This window comes from Hyla sarda, chromosome 1 (assembly GCF_029499605.1).
Source record: "Hyla sarda isolate aHylSar1 chromosome 1, aHylSar1.hap1, whole genome shotgun sequence".
NCBI lineage: Eukaryota > Metazoa > Chordata > Amphibia > Anura > Hylidae > Hyla > Hyla sarda.
This window is the reverse complement of record NC_079189.1, coordinates 472,472,748-472,496,308: the sequence shown is the minus strand read 5'-3', so window position 1 is coordinate 472,496,308 and position 23,561 is coordinate 472,472,748. Positions and strand designations below refer to the sequence as shown.

The 23,561-nt window shown below is 45.4% G+C and overlaps 1 protein-coding gene across 9 annotated transcripts in view; it reads left to right on the top strand.

Annotated features, from left to right (window-relative positions):
- The window catches only part of KSR2 (kinase suppressor of ras 2), a 481,762-nt gene that overhangs the window by 372,329 nt on the left and 85,872 nt on the right, over positions 1–23,561 (top strand). For all 9 annotated transcript variants that reach the window (XM_056537068.1, XM_056537052.1, XM_056536998.1 and 6 more), the window contains 2 exons: positions 970–1,056; positions 15,226–15,292. In XM_056537068.1, the coding sequence (XP_056393043.1) occupies positions 970–1,056; positions 15,226–15,292 (154 nt within the window). The remainder of the gene's footprint in view (positions 1–969; positions 1,057–15,225; positions 15,293–23,561) is intronic.

Below are 23,561 nucleotides of genomic sequence, written 5' to 3'. Positions count from 1 at the left end.
CCATTCAGGGCTCCCTGTATTTTTTTTTTTAAATGAACATCGTCAGTGGGGGCCATATGTATATTAAAAGTGCTGTGGCGGGGGGGGGGGGGGGGGGGGTGCAGATACATAGCCTATATATCTAGCCCCCCAGCGCATTTATAATATCCCCCCCACAGCGCATTAATAAAGATATGACCCCCGCCAGCGCATTGATATATATATATATATATATATACATATATATGTATATATATAAATATATATACCCCCGCAGGGGGATTTAAAAATGAAAGTTAAAACACACGATACATCGCAGGGTTGCAGGACGATGCCGCCCGCTCCCCTGCTTAATAACTTCTGATCGCATCGGGTCTCAGAAGTGAGACATGGTGCGATCAATCACTCAGCTGCTGTACTACAACCTCCATCATGGAACAGACTCTGTTCCATGATGGGGGTAGTAGTACAAACACTAATGTGGCCTCCCCTGCTGTCTGCAGACTCCCGCAGCCAGGGAATTACTACTCCCATCATGGAAACAAGTCTGTTCCATGAATGGAGTAGTAGTCCCTCAGCACTGCAGGAGTCTGCTGATGTCACCTTTACTGAGCATTCTCAGATGTAATAACGGATATTATAAACCAGGTGTAAACGGATGACATAAAGGCTAATCCGTTTGCCTTAGATTTCAATGTTAAAAATAACGGCTGTTAATTTACCCGTTTCTTGTGACGAGAGAAAAATTAGTGCATGTCCCGTTTTTCCTTCCGTCACAAATAACATCCGTTATTCATGATGGACTATAACGGGTCATAACGGGTAATCAAAAAATCCCATAGACTTGAATGGGATTTTGTAACAGACATTTAACATCCGTTATTAAGGCTTTTCTAACGGATGTTTATAACAGATCTTTTAACCGCACAACTTTATAGTGTGAAAGGGGCCTTATAGATACTATTAGCTTGTTTGTTTGTTTTTTCACAGGGTCGAATAGCACCTCTCATCCATGTACCTCATCTTTGCTGCAAGGTTCTCATTACTACAAGTACAAACAGCAGTTCATATTTCCAGGTAATGTCATTACTGTATTCATATTTCTTATGTAGATACATTTTCGGTACAGAAATTACCATTATTGTGACCTTGCAGGGAGGGTTGATAATGTTAATGTTAGAGCTGAGCAGCAGGATTTCTCACATTATTCCTTGATGTTGGTGTTGCTTTTGATAAATATTTTAGAACCACGGTGTAGCTGTGTGATTCAGAATCAAGCGTCATGCTTTGGAACCCTAGCCTTCAGACAATGTTTGATGTGTTTCCAGATACTTATTTTACAATGTTATTATCCTGCTTGTTTTGCTAGTATTTACAATATTTTTATCTTCTTTCTGTCATGCTGAAGATACATTATCGTATTGAGAGCTGATATATTATAAAACATAACATTTAGTCTGTGCCTTATTCATGAATAATTCATGTACAGTTATAAACATATGCATTTTTGTGCCATTCAAGGTACACAATAAATAACAAAACTAGACAATACATCATTTTTTTGAAGTCTTACAAAAGTACAAAATATTATGCATAGTGCTTGTTACGCCGAGCGCTCCGGGTCCCCGCTCCTCCCCGGAGCGCTCGCTACACTCCTCTCACTGCAGCGCTCCGGTCGGTTCCACGGACCCGGGGCGCTGCGATACCGCCTCTGGCCGGGATGCGATTCGCGATGCGGGTAGCGCCCGCTCGCGATGCGCACCCCGGCTCCCGTACCTGACTCGCTCTCCGTCAGTTCTGTCCCGGCGCGCGCGGCCCCGCTCCCTAGGGCGCGCGCGCGCCGGGTCTTTGCGATTTAAAGGGCCACTGCGCCGCTGATTGGCGCAGTGGTTCCAATTAGTGTTTACACCTGTGCACTTCCCTATATCACCTCACTTCCCCTTCACTCCCTCGCCGGATCTTGTTGCCTTAGTGCCAGTGAAAGCGTTTCCTTGTGTGTTCCTAGCCTGTGTTCCAGACCTCCTGCCGTTGCCCCTGACTACGATCCTTGCTGCCTGCCCCGACCTTCTGCTACGTCCGACCTTGCTTCTGTCTACTCCCTTGTACCGCGCCTATCTTCAGCAGCCAGAGAGGTTGAGCCGTTGCTAGGGGATACGACCTGGTCACTACCGCCGCAGCAAGACCATCCCGCTTTGCGGCGGGCTCTGGTGAAAACCAGTAGTGACTTAGAACCGATCCTCTAGCACGGTCCACGCCAATCCCTCTCTGGCACAGAGGATCCACTACCTGCCAGCCGGCATCGTGACAGTAGATCCGGCCATGGATCCCGCTGAAGTTCCTCTGCCAGTTGTCGCTGACCTCACCACGGTGGTCGCCCAGCAGTCACAACAGATTGCGCAACAAGGCCAACAGCTGTCTCAACTGACTGTTATGCTACAACAGTTACTACCACAGCTCCAGCAACCATCTCCTCCGCCAGCTCCTGTACCTCCCCCGCAGCGAGTGGCCGCTTCTGGACTACGACTATCCTTGCCGGATAAATTTGATGGGGACTCTAAGTTTTGCCGTGGCTTCCTTTCCCAATGTTCATTACACTTGGAGATGATGTCGGACCAGTTCCCCACTGAAAGGTCTAAGGTGGCTTTCGTAGTCAGCCTGCTGTCTGGAAAAGCCCTGGCTTGGGCCACACCGCTCTGGGACCGCAATGACCCCGTCACTGCCTCTGTACACTCCTTCTTCTCGGAAATTCGAAGTGTCTTTGAGGAACCTGCCCGAGCCTCTTCTGCTGAGACTGCCCTGTTGAACCTGGTCCAGGGTAATTCTTCCGTTGGCGAGTATGCCGTACAATTCCGTACTCTTGCTTCTGAATTATCCTGGAACAATGAGGCCCTCTGCGCGACCTTTAAAAAAGGCCTATCCAGCAACATTAAAGATGTTCTGGCCGCACGAGAAATGCCTGCTAATCTTCATGAACTTATTCACCTAGCCACTCGCATTGACATGCGTTTTTCCGAAAGGCGTCAGGAGCTCCGCCAAGATATGGACTCTGTTCGCACGAGACGTTTCTTCTCCTCGGCTCCTCTCTCCTCTGGTTCCCTGCAATCTGTTCCTGTGCCTCCCGCCGTGGAGGCTATGCAGGTCGACCGGTCTCGCCTGACATCTCAAGAGAGGACACGACGCCGCATGGAGAACCTCTGCCTGTACTGTGCTAGTACCGAACACTTCCTGAGGGATTGTCCTATCCGCCCTCCCCGCCTGGAAAGACGTACCCTGACTCCGCACAAAGGTGAGACAATCCTTGATGTCCACTCTGCTTCTCCACGTCTTACTGTGCCTGTGCGGATGTCTGCCTCTGCCTTCTCCTTCTCTTCTGTGGCCTTCTTGGACTCTGGATCTGCAGGAAATTTTATTTTGGCCTCTCTCGTCAACAGGTTCAACATCCCAGTGACCAGTCTCACCAGACCCCTTTACATCAATTGTATAAACAATGAAAGATTGGACTGTTCCATACGTTTCCGCACGGAGCCCCTTCTAATGAGCATCGGATCTCATCACGAGAGGATTGAACTTTTGGTCCTCCCCAATTGCACCTCGGAAATTCTCCTTGGACTTCCCTGGCTTCAACTTCATTCCCCAACCCTGGATTGGTCCACTGGGGAGATCAAGAGTTGGGGGCCCTCTTGTTCCAAGGACTGTCTAAAACCGGTTCCCAGTAACCCTTGCCGTAACTCTCTTCTTCCTCCAGTAACCGGTCTCCCTAAGGCCTATATGGACTTCGCGGATGTTTTCTGCAAAAAACAAGCGGAGACTCTACCTCCTCACAGGCCTTATGATTGTCCTATCGACCTCCTCCCGGGCACTACTCCACCCCGGGGCAGAATTTATCCTCTCTCTGCCCCAGAGACTCTTGCCATGTCTGAATACGTCCAGGAGAATCTAAAAAAGGGCTTTATCCGTAAATCCTCCTCTCCTGCCGGAGCCGGATTTTTCTTTGTGTCCAAAAAAGATGGCTCTCTACGTCCTTGCATTGACTACCGCGGACTTAATAAAATCACGGTTAAGAACCGCTACCCCTTACCCCTCATCTCTGAACTCTTTGATCGCCTCCAAGGTGCCCACATCTTTACTAAATTGGACTTAAGAGGCGCCTATAACCTCATCCGCATCAGAGAGGGGGATGAGTGGAAAACAGCATTTAACACCAGAGATGGACACTTTGAGTATCTGGTCATGCCCTTTGGCCTGTGCAACGCCCCTGCTGTCTTCCAAGACTTTGTTAATGAAATTTTTCGTGATCTGTTATACTCCTGTGTTGTTGTATATCTTGATGATATCCTAATTTTTTCGGCCAATCTAGAAGAACACCGCCAGCATGTCCGTATGGTTCTTCAGAGACTTCGTGACAATCAACTCTATGCTAAAATTGAGAAATGTCTGTTTGAATGCCAATCTCTTCCTTTTCTAGGATACTTGGTCTCTGGCCAGGGACTACAAATGGATCCAGATAAACTCTCTGCCGTCTTAGATTGGCCACGCCCCTCCGGACTCCGTGCCATCCAACGTTTTTTGGGGTTCGCCAATTATTACAGGCAATTTATTCCACATTTTTCTACCATTGTGGCTCCTATTGTGGCTTTAACCAAAAAAAATGCCGATCCCAAGTCTTGGCCTCCTCAAGCGGAAGACGCCTTTAAACGACTCAAGTCTGCCTTCTCTTCGGCTCCCGTGCTCTCCAGACCTGACCCATCTAAACCCTTCCTATTGGAGGTTGATGCCTCCTCAGTGGGAGCTGGAGCTGTCCTTCTACAAAAAAACTCTTCCGGGCATGCTGTTACTTGTGGTTTTTTTTCTAGGACCTTCTCTCCGGCGGAGAGGAACTACTCCATCGGGGATCGAGAGCTTCTAGCCATTAAATTAGCACTTGAGGAATGGAGGCATCTGCTGGAGGGATCAAGATTTCCAGTTATTATTTACACTGATCACAAGAACCTCTCATACCTCGAGTCTGCCCAACGGCTGAATCCTCGTCAGGCCAGGTGGTCTCTGTTCTTTGCCCGATTTAATTTTGAAATTCACTTTCGGCCTGCTGATAAGAACATTAGGGCCGATGCTCTCTCTCGTTCCTCAGATGCTTCTGAAATTGAACTCTCTCCTCAACACATCATTCCTCCTGACTGCCTGATTTCCACTTCTCCAGCCTCCATCAGGCAAACTCCTCCAGGAAAGACCTTTGTTTCTCCACGCCAACGCCTCGGAATCCTCAAATGGGGTCACTCCTCCCATCTCGCAGGTCATGCGGGCATCAAGAAATCTGTGCAACTCATCTCTCGCTTCTATTGGTGGCCGACTCTAGAGACTGATGTGGTGGACTTTGTGCGAGCCTGCACTATCTGTGCCCGGGATAAGACTCCTCGCCAGAAGCCCGCTGGTTTTCTTCTTCCTCTGCCTGTTCCCGAACAACCTTGGTCTCTGATTGGTATGGATTTTATTACTGACTTACCCCCATCCCATGGCAACACTGTTATTTGGGTGGTCGTTGATCGATTCTCCAAAATGGCACATTTCATCCCTCTTCCTGGTCTTCCTTCAGCGCCTCAGTTGGCTAAACAATTTTTTGTACACATTTTTCGTCTTCACGGGTTGCCTACGCAGATCGTCTCGGATAGAGGCGTCCAATTTGTGTCTAAATTCTGGAGGGCTCTCTGTAAACAACTCAAGATTAAATTAAATTTTTCTTCTGCATATCATCCTCAATCCAATGGACAAGTAGAAAGAATTAACCAGATCTTGGGTGACTATTTACGACATTTTGTTTCCTCCCGCCAGGATGACTGGGCAGATCTTCTACCTTGGGCCGAATTCTCGTATAATTTCAGAATCTCTGAATCTTCCTCCAAATCCCCGTTTTTCGTGGTGTACGGCCGTCACCCTCTTCCCCCCCTCCCTACCCCCTTGCCCTCTGGTCTGCCCGCTGTGGATGAAATTTCTCGTGATCTTTCCATCATATGGAGAGAAACCCAAAATTCTCTCTTACAGGCTTCTTCACGCATGAAGAGATTCGCGGATAAGAAAAGAAGAGCTCCTCCCATTTTTTCCCCTGGAGACAAGGTATGGCTCTCCGCCAAATATGTCCGCTTCCGTGTCCCTAGCTATAAGTTGGGACCACGCTATCTTGGTCCTTTCAAGATTTTGCGCCAGATTAATCCTGTCTCTTACAAACTTCTTCTTCCTCCTTCTCTTCGTATTCCTAATGCCTTTCATGTTTCTCTTCTTAAACCACTTATCATTAACCGTTTCTCTCCCAAATCTGTTCCCCACACTCCTGTCTCCGGCTCCTCGGATATCTTCTCTGTCAAAGAAATTTTAGCATCTAAAAAGGTCAGAGGGAAAACCTTCTTTTTAGTGGATTGGGAGGGTTGTGGTCCTGAAGAGAGGTCCTGGGAACCTGAGGACAATATCCTGGACAAAAGTCTGGTCCTCAGGTTCTCAGGCTCCAAGAAGAGGGGGAGACCCAAGGGGGGGGGTACTGTTACGCCGAGCGCTCCGGGTCCCCGCTCCTCCCCGGAGCGCTCGCTACACTCCTCTCACTGCAGCGCTCCGGTCGGTTCCACGGACCCGGGGCGCTGCGATACCGCCTCTGGCCGGGATGCGATTCGCGATGCGGGTAGCGCCCGCTCGCGATGCGCACCCCGGCTCCCGTACCTGACTCGCTCTCCGTCAGTTCTGTCCCGGCGCGCGCGGCCCCGCTCCCTAGGGCGCGCGCGCGCCGGGTCTTTGCGATTTAAAGGGCCACTGCGCCGCTGATTGGCGCAGTGGTTCCAATTAGTGTTTACACCTGTGCACTTCCCTATATCACCTCACTTCCCCTTCACTCCCTCGCCGGATCTTGTTGCCTTAGTGCCAGTGAAAGCGTTTCCTTGTGTGTTCCTAGCCTGTGTTCCAGACCTCCTGCCGTTGCCCCTGACTACGATCCTTGCTGCCTGCCCCGACCTTCTGCTACGTCCGACCTTGCTTCTGTCTACTCCCTTGTACCGCGCCTATCTTCAGCAGCCAGAGAGGTTGAGCCGTTGCTAGGGGATACGACCTGGTCACTACCGCCGCAGCAAGACCATCCCGCTTTGCGGCGGGCTCTGGTGAAAACCAGTAGTGACTTAGAACCGATCCTCTAGCACGGTCCACGCCAATCCCTCTCTGGCACAGAGGATCCACTACCTGCCAGCCGGCATCGTGACAGTGCTCCTGGACACACTGGCATGTGCTTCTAAAATCTGTCTATAACTTTGATGAACAAATGTTTAATGTGTTGCATATATATATATATATATATATATATCCAAATGAAAGGACCGCAGCACACAAAAAGTTGAATAAAGTGTGGTGTTTATTGCATCCTCAGCAAACCAAGAAGTGCGCCGCCTTTTTCAAGCATGACAAGTGAGTGAAAAAGGGGTTCTTAGATAGTTCCCAATAACAGTGTACACATCATTAGTCAATAAAGTGCAAATCATCATAAACATCTGTGTAACATATTACAAAAGTGACATATTCAGCATAGTGCATCCTCGTATACATAAAGACATAAAGTGCTAATTTCAAGAGGAGGTTTACTCCAAGTATAATAAACAGTGCAGTGCATGTTAAAAACATATATAATTGATGCTGAAGCAATAAATAAAGTGGGCAGACACTCACCACTGTAATCGGCATCTCTAAGTATACGCTAACCATGCTAGCGTGGGTAAAAAAACAATGCGCAGGCGCCGGGTGAAAGACCCGCGTCTGTGTCAGGAGGAGGCAGGATTGTAACAACCAATCAAGATCATGCATTTCAGTAGTCATGGTAATTATTGTACTGTGTGGAACGCGCATGCCCTTGAGCTCTTCCAGCGCTCGCGTCTACCATTTTACATATGGGCCAAAAGAAATATAGCAGGGACATCACAGAAAAAGTCTGGTTTTCTCATTCTTGCAGCACCTTCAATTCTTCGTGTCAGGTAGGTATCCAAACGTCGGTTTTCATTGATGCCCCTCCAGGTCACCAATCTGCCAAGGCCAGTCAGAACAGGAGGTGACCCGGCATAACATCAATCAAAACCGACGTTTCGATACCTACCTGACACGGAGAACTAAAGGTGCTGCAAGAATGAGAAAACCAGACTTTTTCTGTGATGTCCCTGCTATATTTATTTTGGCCCATATATAAAAAGGTGGAAACGAGCGCTGGAAGAGCTCAAGCGCATGCGCGTTCCACACGGTACAATGAGTACCATGACTAGTGAAATGCATGATCTTGATTGGGTGTTACAAGCCGGCCTCCTCCTGACGCAGACGAAAGTCTTTTACCTGGCGCCTGCGCATAGTTTATTTACCCACGCTAGCATGGTTAGCGTATACTTAGAGATGCCGATTACAGTGGTGAGTGTCTGCCCACTTTATTAATTGCTTCAGCATCAATTATATATATTTTTAACATGCACTGTTTATTATACTTGAAGTAAACCTCCTCTTGAAATTAGCACTTTATGTCTTTATGTATACGAGGATGCACTGTAATATGTTACACAGATGTTTATGATGATATGATGATATGCACTTTATTGACTAATGATGTGTACACTGTTATTGGGAACTATCTAAGAACCCCTTTTTCACTCACTTGTCATGCTTGAAAAAGGCGGCGTGAGGCTGCTGAAACGTCGCACTTCTTTGTTTGCTGAGGATGCAATAAACACCGCACTTTATTCAACTTTTTGTGTGCTGCGATCCTTTCATTTGGATATATATATATATATATATATATATATATATATTGTTACGCCGAGCGCTCCGGTTCCCCGCTCCTCCCCGGAGCGCTCGCAACTTCCTCGCATTTGCAGCGCCCCGGTCAGACCTGCTGACCGGGTGCGCTGCAATGTCTCTCTCAGCCGGGATGCGATTCGCGATGCGGAAGGCGCCCGCTCGCGATGCGCATCCCGGCTCCCGTACCTGACTCGCTCCCCGTCGGTCTTGTCCCGGCGCGCGCGGCCCCGCTCCTTAGGGCACGCGCGCGCCGGGTCTCTGCAATTTAAAGGGCCACTGCGCCACTGATTGGCGCAGCAGGCTTAATTAGTGTGTTCACCTGTGCACTCCCTATTTATACATCACTTCCCCTGCACTCCCTTGCCGGATCTTGTTGCCATTGTGCCAGTGAAAGCGTTCCTTGTGTGTTCCTAGCCTGTGTTCCAGACCTCCTGCCGTTGCCCCTGACTACGATCCTTGCTGCCTGCCCTGACCTTCTGCTACGTCCGACCTTGCTCTTGTCTACTCCCTTGTACCGCGCCTATCTTCAGCAGTCAGAGAGGTTGAGCTGTTGCTGGTGGATACGACCTGGTTGCTACCGCCACTGCAGGACCATCCCGCTTTGCGGCGGGCTCTGGTGAATACCAGTAGCAACTTAGAACCGGTCCACCAACACGGTCCACGCCAATCCCTCTCTGGCACAGAGGATCCACCTCCAGCCAGCCGAATCGTGACAGTAGATCCGGCCATGGATCCCGCTGAAGTCCCACTGCCAGTTGTCGCCGACCTCACCACGGTGGTCGCCCAGCAGTCGCAACAGATAGCGCAACAAGGCCACCAGCTGTCTCAACTGACCGTGATGCTACAGCAGCTATTACCACAACTCCAGCAACAATCTCCTCCGCCAGCTCCTGCACCTCCTCCGCAGCGAGTGGCCGTTTCCGGCCTACGATTATCCTTGCCGGATAAATTTGATGGGGACTCTAAGTTTTGCCGTGGCTTTCTTTCACAATGTTCCCTGCACTTGGAGATGATGTCGGACCAGTTTCCTACTGAAAGGTCTAAGGTGGCTTTCGTAGTCAGCCTTCTGTCTGGGAAAGCTCTGTCATGGGCCACACCGCTCTGGGACCGCAATGACCCTGTCACTGCCTCTGTACACTCCTTCTTCACGGAGATTCGAAGTGTCTTTGAGGAACCTGCCCGAGCCTCTTCTGCTGAGACTGCCCTGCTGAACCTGGTCCAGGGTAATTCTTCTGTTGGCGAGTACGCCATCCAATTCCGTACTCTTGCCTCCGAATTATCCTGGAATAATGAGGCCCTCTGCGCGACCTTTAAAAAAGGCCTATCCAGCAACATTAAAGACGTGCTGGCCGCACGAGAAATTCCTGCTAACCTGCATGAACTTATTCATCTGGCCACCCGCATTGACATGCGTTTTTCCGAAAGGCGTCAGGAGCTCCGCCAGGATATGGACTTTGTTCGCACGAGGCGGTTTCTCTCCCCGGCTCCTCTCTCCTCTGGTCCTCTGCAATCCGTTCCTGTGCCTCCCGCCGTGGAGGCTATGCAAGTTGACCGGTCTCGCTTGACACCTCAAGAGAGGACACAACGCCGCATGGAGAATCTGTGCCTGTACTGTGCCAGTACCGAACACTTCTTTAAGGATTGTCCTATCCGTCCTCTCCGCCTGGAAAGACGTACGCTGATTCCGCACAAAGGTGAGACAGTTTTTGATGTCAACTCTGCTTCTCCACGCCTTACTGTGCCTGTGCGGATATCTTCCTCTACCTTCTCCTTCTCTGCTATGGCCTTCTTGGATTCCGGATCTGCAGGAAATTTTATTTTGGCCTCCCTCATCAACAGGTTCAACATCCCTGTGACCAGTCTCGCCAGACCCCTCTACATCAATTCTGTTAACAATGAAAGATTGGATTGTACCGTGCGTTACCGCACGGAACCTCTCCTAATGTGCATCGGACCTCATCACGAAAAAATTTAATTTTTGGTCCTCTCCAACTGCACTTCTGAAATTCTTCTTGGATTACCGTGGCTTCAACGCCATTCCCCAACCCTTGATTGGTCCACAGGAGAAATCAAGAACTGGGGTACTTCTTGTCTCAAGGACTGTCTTAAACCGGTTCCCAGTACTCCCTGCCGTGACCCTGTGGTTCCCCCTGTATCCGGTCTTCCTAAGGCTTATATGGACTATGCTGACGTCTTTTGCAAGAAGCAAGCTGAGACTTTACCCCCTCACAGGCCTTATGACTGTCCTATTGACCTCCTCCCGAGTACTACTCCACCCCGGGGCAGAATCTATCCTCTGTCTGCTCCAGAGACTCTTGCCATGTCTGAGTACATCCAGGAAAATTTAAAAAAGGGGTTTATCCGCAAGTCCTCCTCCCCTGCCGGAGCTGGATTTTTTTTTGTGTCCAAAAAAGATGGCTCCCTACGCCCTTGCATTGACTACCGCGGACTTAATAAAATCACGGTAAAAAAACGCTACCCCTTACCTCTTATCTCGGAACTCTTTGATCGCCTACAAGGTGCCCACATCTTTACCAAACTGGACTTAAGGGGGGCTTATAATCTCATCCGCATCAGGGAGGGGGACGAATGGAAGACTGCATTTAACACCAGAGATGGACACTTTGAGTATCTGGTCATGCCCTTTGGCCTGTGCAACGCCCCTGTCGTCTTCCAAGACTTTGTTAATTAAATTTTTCGTGATCTCTTATATTCCTGTGTTGTGGTTTATCTGGACGATATTCTGATTTTTTCTGCCAACTTAGAAGAACACCGCCAGCATGTCCGCATGGTTCTTCAGAGACTTCGGGACAATCAACTTTATGCCAAAATGGAGAAATGTCTCTTTGAATGTCAATCTCTTCCTTTCCTAGGATACTTGGTCTCTGGCCAGGGACTACAAATGGACCCAGATAAACTCTCTGCCGTCTTAGATTGGCCACGCCCCTCCGGACTCCGTGCTATCCAAAGTTTTTTGGGGTTTGCCAATTATTACAGACAATTTATTCCACACTTTTCCACTATTGTGGCTCCTATCGTGGCTTTAACCAAGAAAAATGCCAATCCCAAGTCCTGGTCTCCACAAGCGGAAGACGCATTTAAACATCTCAAGTCTGCCTTTTCTTCTGCTCCCGTGCTCTCCAGACCTGACCCATCTAAACCCTTCCTATTGGAGGTAGATGCCTCCTCAGTGGGAGCTGGAGCTGTCCTTCTACAAAAAAATTCTTCCGGGCATGCTGTTACTTGTGGTTTTTTTTTCTAGGACCTTCTCTCCAGCGGAGAGAAATTACTCCATCGGTGATCGAGAACCACTGCCCATTAAATTGGCGCTTGAGGAATGGAGGCATCTGCTGGAGGGATCAAAATTTCCAGTTATCATATACACTGATCACAAGAATCTCTCCTATCTCCAGTCTGCCCAACGACTGAACCCTCGCCAGGCCAGGTGGTCGTTGTTCTTTGCCCGTTTTAACTTTGAAATTCATTTTCGCCCTGCTGACAAGAACATTAGGGCCGATGCCCTCTCTCGTTCTTCTGATGCCTCTGAAGTAGAGGTCTCTCCGCAACACCACATCATTCCTCCGGACTGTCTGATCTCCACTTCTCCTGCCTCCATCAGGCAAACTCCTCCAGGGAAGACCTTCGTTTCTCCACGCCAGCGTCTCGGGATTCTCAAATGGGGACACTCCTCCCATCTCGCAGGCCATGCGGGCATCAAAAAATCCTTGCAACTCATCTCTCGTTTTTATTGGTGGCCGACTCTGGAGACGGATGTTGTTGATTTTGTGCGGGCCTGTACTGTCTGTGCCCGGGATAAGACTCCTCGCCAGAAGCCTGCTGGCCTCCTTCATCCTCTGCCCGTTCCCGAACAGCCTTGGTCACAGATTGGTATGGACTTTATTACAGACTTGCCCTCATCCCGTGGCAACACAGTTGTTTGGGTGGTCGTTGATCGATTTTCCAAGATGGCACATTTTATTCCTCTTCCTGGTCTTCCTTCAGCGCCTCAGTTGGCAAAGCAATTTTTTGTACACATTTTTCGCCTTCATGGATTGTCCACGCATATCGTCTCGGATAGAGGCGTCCAATTCGTGTCTAAATTCTGGAGGGCCCTCTGTAAACAGCTCAAGATTAAATTAAATTTCTCTTCTTCTTATCATCCCCAATCCAATGGGCAAGTAGAAAGAATTAATCAGGTCCTGGGTGACTATTTACGGCATTTTGTTTCCTCCCGCCAGGATGACTGGGCAGATCTTCTACCATGGGCCGAATTCTCATACAACTTCAGAGTCTCCGAATCTTCTGCTAAGTCCCCATTTTTCGTGGTGTACGGCCGTCACCCTCTTCCCCCCCTCCCTACTCCCTTGCCCTCTGGTTTGCCCGCTGTGGATGAAGTGACTCGTGATCTTTCCACCATATGGAAAGAGACCCAAAATTCTCTTTTACAGGCTTCATCCCGGATGAAAAGATTTGCCGATAAGAAAAGAAGAACTCCCCCCATTTTTGCTCCCGGAGACAAGGTATGGCTCTCTGCTAAATATGTCCGCTTTCGTGTCCCCAGTTACAAACTGGGACCACGCTATCTTGGTCCTTTCAAAGTCTTGTGCCAGATTAACCCTGTCTCTTACAAACTCCTTCTTCCTCCTTCTCTTCGTATTCCCAATGCCTTCCATGTCTCTCTCCTTAAACCACTCATCATTAACCGCTTCTCTCCCAAACTTGTTTCTCCCACTCCTGTATCCGGTTCTTCTGACGTCTTCTCCATGAAGGAGATTCTGGCCTCCAAGACAGTCAGAGGAAAAAAAAATTTTTGGGTGGATTGGGAAGGCTGTGGTCCAGAAGAGAGATCCTGGGAACCTGAGGACAACATCCTAGACAAAAGTCTTATTCTCAGGTTCTCAGGCTCCAAGAAGAGGGGGAGACCCAAGGGGGGGTACTGTTACGCAGAGCGCTCCGGTTCCCCGCTCCTCCCCGGAGCGCTCGCAACTTCCTCGCATTTGCAGCGCCCCGGTCAGACCTGCTGACCGGGTGCGCTGCAATGTCTCTCTCAGCCGGGATGCGATTCGCGATGCGGAAGGCGCCCGCTCGCGATGCGCATCCCGGCTCCTGTGCCTGACTCGCTCCCCGTCGGTCTTGTCCTGGCGCGCGCGGCCCCGCTCCTTAGGGCGCGCGCGTGCCGGGTCTCTGCAATTTAAAGGGCCACTGCGCCACTGATTGGCGCAGCAGGCTTAATTAGTGTGTTCACCTGTGCACTCCCTATTTATACATCACTTCCCCTGCACTCCCTTGCCGGATCTTGTTGCCATTGTGCCAGTGAAAGCGTTCCTTGTGTGTTCCTAGCCTGTGTTCCAGACCTCCTGCCGTTGCCCCTGACTACGATCCTTGCTGCCTGCCCTGACCTTCTGCTACGTCCGACCTTGCTCTTGTCTACTCCCTTGTACCGCGCCTATCTTCAGCAGTCAGAGAGGTTGAGCCGTTGCTGGTGGATACGACCTGGTTGCTACCGCCGCTGCAAGACCATCCCGCTTTGCGGCGGGCTCTGGTGAATACCAGTAGCAACTTAGAACCGGTCCACCAACACGGTCCACGCCAATCCCTCTCTGGCACAGAGGATCCACCTCCAGCCAGCCGAATCGTGACATATATGCAACACGTTAAACATTTGTTCATTAAAGTTATAGACAGATTTTAGAAGCACATGCTACTGTGAGAGAGAGAGAAAAGGCAGGGTGAGCCGCACCTCAAGAATAAAGGTAGCAGGTATACGCAGCCAAAAGGTCCCAGGTCCGGGGTCCACAAGGCTATACAAAAAATGAAGTTGCTGCAGCACACAAGGCGTAGTGTCAAGTGGTTTTTATTCCAATTCCAATTGCAATTTAGCAATTGGAATAAAAACCACTTGACACTACGCCTTGTGTGCTGCAGCAACTTCGTTTTATATATATATATATATATATATATATATATATGCAAATTCTAAAAATACAATTCTAGCATAGTAGAGTTGTCTTGGCAGTGCAGTTGTCTACATTGGTTTAATCCAAAGAACATAATACAGTAATAAGATTACTTCCATATCGAATTGCTTTAAATGCCTTCTTGGAAATAATTCAGCACCATGGTTTTCAGCCCTACAGCACTAGAGTGTTCCTTGCTTATTAGAAAACATTTGGTCAACTAGGGCTACATAGTCCAAGTGCCTTTCACACTGTGCACTGAATAGAATGTCCATCAGAAAATTGCCCTGAACTGCAGATGTAGTTTGAAAAAAACAAAACCTCATACAACAAAAAGTCTTTATGTGGCCCTACCCTAAAACTAAACAACATCCATAATAGTTCTGTGGAGTTTGAAAGCCATAGCCAGGTTGAGTTGGCCCCAGCCACTACAGTTATCTTTCTTACACCACTGTATATAGCTTTTGATCTTGTCTGTTGTTTCCTGTAGATGTTGTGCCTGAAGTCCCTCACCGAGCACCTCAAGTAATCCTTCATCCTGTAAACTCTAATCCAGTGTAAGTGATCTCTGCCTTCCATTTAGCTTTTAATATTATGTTTAGTACATTGATAGGATGGTAACCAAGCTATGCTCGCTATGTCTAAAACAATATACATGCATGACTGTATCAGCAGTAGTGCTATACAAAGTATGATATTATCTATTTTTTCCACAGTTATAATGAACAAATTAAGTTTAAAGTGGACCTGTCAGGAGCTAGACAGGGATAAAAAAGCCTACTATCCCATCTCCTATTATTCCCTAACCCAGACACACTTGCATACAGTTGACCCCCTTTTATTGACAACCACTAGACTTATTCACCCCATGGAGGTGGTAAATAAGAGGAGATAGACCGGCTATCCTTGGGCTCTTGCCAAGGTACTGAACACTCCCTGGGAACTTCAGTCTCATTTACATATTAAAAAAGCTTAAATCTTGACACTGGAAAGAACTATGGAGATTAACAAAGTTATGTTCGGAATCCTGATGAAAAGCCTTATCTAGGCATGTGCTTATTCTTACCTCTGCTTAGGGGTTGACAGGTCCTTTTTAATGTTTTCTTATCACAAACAGTTATAGTGTTGCAAATGAAATGGCCATCCATGTACTACATAGCAATACGTTTCTGATTGCCATAGGGGGATAAAGCTGTTTTATTTGAGATTTCTTTGCTCTACTTTGGTCATAAAAGTCTGAATAAGGGACATGTCCCAGTGTGAGGCTGCCCTCAGAGGGGTGGCTCTGCTTCCTTTTAGGGTCCAGTCCAAAAAGGACATCCAGAGTTAGATTTAGTTTTTTGTTGTGATTTCATAAATTTTTTAGACCCTTTCACTTTTTTCAAATTTTCTTATGCTGTGGCCTTATACTAAATAAAAATAAAGATATATGGGGACATTTATCAAAACCTGTCCAGAGAAAAGGTTATTGAGTTGCCTATAGCAACCAAGCAGATTGTGTCTTTAATTTTTGAACATTCCTCTGAAAAATGAAAGAAGTGATCTGATGGACAAGTGATCTATTGACAACCTAGCAACTTTTCCTCTGGACAGGTTTTGATGAATCTCCCCCATAATGTTTTCCCACATTATTCTACACTCAGTACCACATTATTAAAGTGAAAACAGAATGTTAGAAATATTTGCTATTCATTGAATCTTTGAAAAACAACCCACACAGCATGATGCTGCCACTACCATGCTTCTCTGTAGGGATGATATTGGGCAGGTGATGAGCAGGGCCTGGTTTTCTCCAGATATGTCACTTGAGTTTTGAGTCCAAAAACTTCAGTCTAAGTTTCATCGAACTAGACAATCTTGTTTCTCACAGTCAGAGAGTTCTTTATGTGTATTTTATTAAACTCCAGGTTGGCTTTCATGTGTCTTTTACTGAGAGGAGGCTTATTTCTGGCCACTCTTCCATAAAGCCCAGATTGGTGAAGTGGTGCAGTGATAGTTGACCTCTGGTTGGCTACTGGTATCCCCCGCCATCTCTGGACTGACACTGCGGCGTTCAGAAAACGGAATCTTGGGGCTTCTGTGTTTGTGACGTCATGCCACACCCCCTCCATTCATGTCTATGGGATTGGGCTTGACGACTAGTACACAGCCTTAGAGTCTGAAAGGTGCCAGAAAAACAAAAAACACTGGAGCTGCACGCACAGGGAAGGTGATCATCACTGTGTGCCTTCGATACAGCTCCCCTGCCAGAGAGGGCGAGCATTGCACAACACTTACATCACCATATATCTACACTTACATTACCATACATCTATAGCACATGGCATTTGAATACATTGTATAAAAATATTATGCAATTTTATTCTTTCTGGACCATCATCCTTCCGAGATTACCATACTTACTGGAACATCCTTATGGGACGGCATTTGACTCTATGAAATTGGAGCAATTATCTTTTTCCAGGACTATATAAAATTCTTCATTCTTTTCCAGGACTGTTTACTATTATTTATACTAGTAAGTCCACTCCAATCCTCGCTTCTGTTCCCGTGCTCTGACAAGAGGGTGGCGTACCCTTCCATAGGCAGTACAAACATAGAAGAGTGTCCACCACCAGGAAAGCAGGTAAAATGTCCACTTTATTGAGGCATCAGGATAAAACATATACACAGGAGTGTAGTCGCCTGGCAATGGAAATGCCATGACTCAGGGCACCACAGCCCGAAACACGTAGGTGACTACGCTCCTGTGTATCTGTTTTATCCTGATATCTCAATAAAGGGGACGTTTTACCTGCTTTCCTGTTGCTGGACACTCTTCTTTGCTTACTATTATTCTGCCATTTTACATTTTTAGACCTATATGCGTTGGACATTCTATTTTATTCATTTTATTAAATTCACGCTATACCTACTTGGATTAAAATTGTTTCCCATTGCATTTCTTATAATGTATCCTTGAATATCCATTGCCCAAATTTTCTACATTTTTCCATTTTCATCACTTAGGGTATAGGTGAATCACTGGTTGACTCACTTTAGTAAGGGTTTATTTGCGTAGTTGTTTATCATAGGCACATATACATTACTGTGTCATTTGTTGACTTTTGAATCTTTCTGTTCAAAATTAGTTTGTCCTGTATTTGATAAGGGTTCCTTCATGCTTACATATATCACATATCCATGTTTTGACAATTGATGTCCATGGGTTGATTTTAAAAACTCATGTTCTGGTTTCTTTGATCACATTCATATTTCAGCAACATTACAAAAAAAAAAAAAAAAAAACAGAACAAATACAGATGACGGGCACACAACTTAAAATATGGTACAAAAAGGAATATAAATCTGAACAAAAAGTTAAAAAGAACCATTCATCATTGCATCAATTTAATGCTATAGTTTAATTCTGTATTTTACTATGTGTGGTTCTAAAGTAGTTTTCTCAGTTGACATCTTGCAGGTCTGCATTCCATAAATATGCTTTAGCGTTCTATGTCCATCTTTTTAACTAATGAGTAAAGCATAAAAAGAGATTTAGTGTTTAACTCGAGAGACCAAATAAAACAAAGATATAAAATAATCCCCCGGCAGGGTGCAGTGTGGGCAGCTGTATAAACAGAAGAAATAAAATGAATTGGCAATAACTAGGGCTTCCCGTTCTGTTTTTCAATTTATTTCCATTTTATCTTTAGTGCCACGACCTGATATTCAGAATGTGCAAATTTATTTAATAAAGCAACCATAAGCATAATGCAAACATGCTCTTCTTTCCTCTTAGCGGGTTTAGGAGCTGCACAGGTTTGATAAATATCCTGTGTACTTCAATTCTGTTTGTGAATAGTGATATCTTCTTTACTTTGGCAGATATTCGGGGCTTATACTTGAAGTGCTGATATGGCTACTCACATTGCTGTGTGCTACGTTTTTTTCTGCAACAGCAAAACATTCACATTATGACACAACTGTCATTTTAGAGATAAAAAAGTAATAACTTTACACTTATTCAGTAGATTTACAAGCATAAAATAATTTTTTGTTTAGAAAGAAAAGTATGTTAGGGGTTGGTGTTATGTGATTTGCTCTTAAAACCATTATTTATTTAAATCATTAGTATATATTATTATACCGTATTTTTCGCCATATAAGACGCTCCGGCATATAAGACGCACCCAATTTTAAAGCATGAAAATCTAGAAAAAAAATATTCTGAACCTTTAACCTGCGGACCTCCAAATGTTGCAAAACTACAACTCCCAGCATGCCGGACAGCCGTTGGCTGTCCGGGCATGCCAGGAGTTGTAGTTCTGCAACATCTGGAGGTCCACAGGTTGAAGACCACTGTATAGGAGGTAGTACTCACGTGTCCCCGCTGCTCCAGACGCCACCGCTGCCTTGGATGTCACCCTCCATCTCTGTAACCGCGTCCCCGGGGTGTCCCCTTCCCTCCGGAACGTCTCTGCTGCCGAGTATCCTCGCTCTCCGTTGCTGCCATCACTGACATGTGTCTCGGGAGCTGTCCAGAGTAGAAGCAAATTCCCATAGCAAACCTATTCTGCTCTGTGCAGTTCCTATGGGGATTTGCTTCTACTCTGGACAGCTCCCGAGACACACGTCATCAGAGAGCACTTAGACAGAAAAGAACAACTCAACTTCAGCAGCTGATAATTATTGGAAGGATTAAGATTTTTTAATAGAAGTAATTTACAAATCTGTTTAACTTTCTGGAGTTTTTTCCTGAATAACCCCTTTAACATATAAGAAACATGTGCACCAAGTTTCATTGAAATATCTCCAGCCGTTTGGAAGTGATACTGAAACACACACATTGAGTATTAAATAAATAAATATAATAATTATAATATAATTTATAGATTTGTTGTCAAGTATTGCTATATTGCCCTGTTAAAACTGTGAACAGCACTTTAGGCTATACCGCAATAATGTATAATGCAATAAGGCAATAAGGTGATACTCATCATTATATCATTTAAATGCACAGTCTTGTGTAGATTGATAGAGTCTATCAATAATAAATTACAGTCCTAAACTGTTCAGAGAGACATGGAAGAAGTAGAAACCTATGGGTTCCATGTTTAACAACAAAGAATCTTGCAAAGTGTAATGGTCCTGCAAATGACCTGTATATAGATTCCTTCCAGCATCAACAACAGCAAATAGTCACCAGACGACCAAACCAGATAAAGTACATCAGTTTATTCCTGTTCAATTTACACTATATCCAAATTATATATTGTGTGTGCCTCATACACAGACAAGCTAGGTCACTTCTCGCAACACATTTCTGTCACTCAGTCTTTGTGACGTCTTCAGGGGATTATAGAGAATAAACCCTAACCAATAACAAATATAATTCATCCAGGCGCTGCCGGTTAGGTCATCAGGTGGTGCACAAAATGATGCAATGTATACCTTTCGGACAATTCAAACGTATCCGACGCAATTGCACCAAGCCTGGAGATTTCGCCTGGTCCAGCTTAAACTTCTGTCTGTAGAATGTGACGCCCAGACGTCTCCTCACTATGTCAGCGCATTCTCATCCTCTACTTTACATATGTCACCTTCGACGGGCCACGCATGCACATTGTGACACAGTGTTTGTATATATGCTTAATTTGCAGGTACCCTGACCGGCACTTAACTGAATTGTTTATACACGTTTATATCCTACCCTAATGTGACATAGTGTGACCCCAATGTTTTTGCAGATAATTCTCACTGGGCTGCAGGGACATACTTGTTATTGTTTAGGGTTTATTCTCTATGACTATAATCCCCTGATGACGCCACGCTGACTGAGTGACAGAACGCGTTGGGAGAAGTGACGTAGCTTGTCTGTGTATGAGACACACACAATATATAATTTGGATGTAGTGTAAATTGAACAGGAATAAACTGATGTATTTTATCTTAGCAGTACATGGTCATATTGTTTCCTTGGCTTTGATATAGGTCATACATGTCATTTATTTCTCATCACAATACGTTTTATACATATCTTTTAGTGTATTATTAAAAGTTACGTTTTAAAGCACCTTCCCCTCACTGGTTTGGTTGGCTGGTGACTATTTGCTGGTCTTTTTTGACAGACGTGCATTAAGTGCTAGGAATATTCTTTGTCATTATTAGAGATGAGCGAATCGAATCGGACAAAGTCGAATTCGTTACGAATTTCATGAAAAATTCAATTTGGACCGAATCCTTTCTTCGACTCGATTCAAATTAATGAATTTCTTCATTAGCGACACCCCTACGATCATCCTGTATGATGTATAGATGCCAGCAGCTTTCTCCTGCGCTCGCATCTCTGCAATAGATAGGGCAATCGCAGCGGGTGTCAGGAGTGATACCTGTTGTCATCTGTCCTTAACTGGAGGTACTACTGCTCCCAACATGGAGCACACTCTGCTCCATGCTGGGAGCTGTAGTACCTGCATTAACCCCTTAACGACGAAGGACATAAATGTACGTCCTGGTGATGCGGTACTTAACGCACCAGGACGTACATTTACGTCCTAAGCATAACCGCGGGCATCGGACCGATGCCCGGATCATGCGCGGCAGGTCCCGGCTGTTGATCACGATCCCGCGGATGTCTGCCATTAAAGGGGTGCTCCGGTGAAAAAAAAAAACTTTTTCTTTTAAATCAACTGGCTCCGGAAAGTTAAACAGATTTTTACATTACTTCTATTGAAAAATCTTAATCATTCCTGTACTTATTAGCTGCTGAATACTACAGAGGAAATTCTTTTCTTTTTGGAATGCTCTCTGATGACATCACAAGCACAGTGCTCTCTGCTGACGTTATTATAATAATAATAATAGGTCTTTATTTATTTAATGTTGTCCTTAGTGGGATTTGAACCCAAGGCCCCAGCACTGTAAGGCAGCAGTGCTAACCACTAAGCCACCATGCTGCCCTTAGCATAGATCTGCTATGCACGGTTGCTAAAATGGACAGAGATGTCAGCAGAGAGCACTGTGCTTGTGATGTCATCAGTGTTCCAAAAAGAAAGGAATTTCCTCTGTAGCATTCAGCAGCTAATAAGTACTGGAAGGATTAAGATTTTTTTAATAGAAGTAATTTACAAATATGTTTAACTTTCTGGCACCAATGGATTTAAGAGAAAAAAGGTTTTCACCGGAGTACCCCTTTAACCCCTCAGATGCCGTGATCAATACCGATCACTGCATCTACAGCATTGCGGTCACTTAATCGGATCATCGGATCACCCGCAGCGCTGCCGTGGCGATCCAATCATCCAGCATGGCAGCCGGAGGTCCCTCACCTGCCTCCGCTGTCTTCCGGGAGTCTTCTGCTCTGATCTGCCTTCCCGCAGACCAGAGCAGAAGATGACCGATAACCCTGATCAGTGCTATGTCCTATACATAGCACTGAACAGGATTAGCAATCGATTGCTTTAAATAGTCCCCTATGGGGACTATTATAGTGTAAAAATAAAAGTAAAAGAAGTAAAAAAATAAAGTAAAAAAATTAGCAAAACCCCCTCCCCCAATAAAAACGTAAATTGCTCCATTTTCCCTATTTCACCCCCAAAAAGTGTTAAAAAAATATTTTATATACATATTTGGTATCGCCGCGTGTGTAAATATCTGACCTATTAAAATAAAATGTTAATGATACTGTACTGTTAAGGGTGTGAACGTAAAAAAAAAAAAAGTCCGAAATAGCTTCTTTTTTATAACATTTTATTCCCAAAAAAATTTATAAAAAATGTATTAAAAGTTTTATATAAGCAAATATGGTATCAATAAAAAGTACAGATCACGGTGCAAAAAATGAGCCCTAATACCGCCGCTTATACGGAAAAATGAAAAAGTTATAGGTCTTCAAAATAGGGGGATCTTAAACGCACTAATTTGGTTAAAAAGTTTGTGATTTTTTTTAAGCGCAACAGTAATAGAAAAGTATGTTATCAGGGGTATCATTTTAATCATATTGACCCAAAGAATAAAGAACACATGTCACTTTTACCATAAATTTTACGGCGTGAGAACGAAACCTTCCAAAATTAGCAAAATTGTGGTTTTCTTTTTAATTTCCCCACACAAATAGTATTTTTTTGGTTGCGCCATCGATTTTATGGTAAAGTTAGTGATGGCATTACAACGGACAACTGGTCATGCAAAAAACAAGCCCTCATACTAGTCTGTGGATAAAAATATAAAAGAGTTATCATTTTTTGAAGGCGAGGAGGAAAAAACGAAAACATAAAAATAAATTTTCTGTGTCCTTAAGGCCAAAATGGGCTGCGTCCTTAAGGGGTTAATAGACAGATCGCAGTGGGTGTCACTTCTGACACCCGATGCGATCGTCCTGTATAATGTGTAGATGTGGATGGCCATACGCTCTTCTCTGGTCCCACTGTAGTATGAGTACATGCCGTATATATACCTATTATTCATATTTCCCGCAGAGAGCTGTGAGTGGATTGAACCATCTGGCCAATCACAGCTCTGATGTATTTTAACATTGTGTTTAATAAAGTGTGTGTATGTGTGTTTCACTTTTTTCTCTATTTTTTTACAATTTTTAGGTAGTACTACTACTCACAGACTGTTCCATGATTGAATCAGTAGTACCTGTACTAATACAGGGAACTGATATTACTAGATAGGTAAATTAGGTCTCCCAGAAAAAGTAATAGAAAAATAGTGACTGTACAGGGAACCTTAAAACTTAGCTTTTATTATGCTAGTATAAAAATAGCAATGATATGTCAAAAATCAAGAAAAAAATTAAAAAAACATGAAAAAAATATTCTGATTAGGTCGCCATCAGAT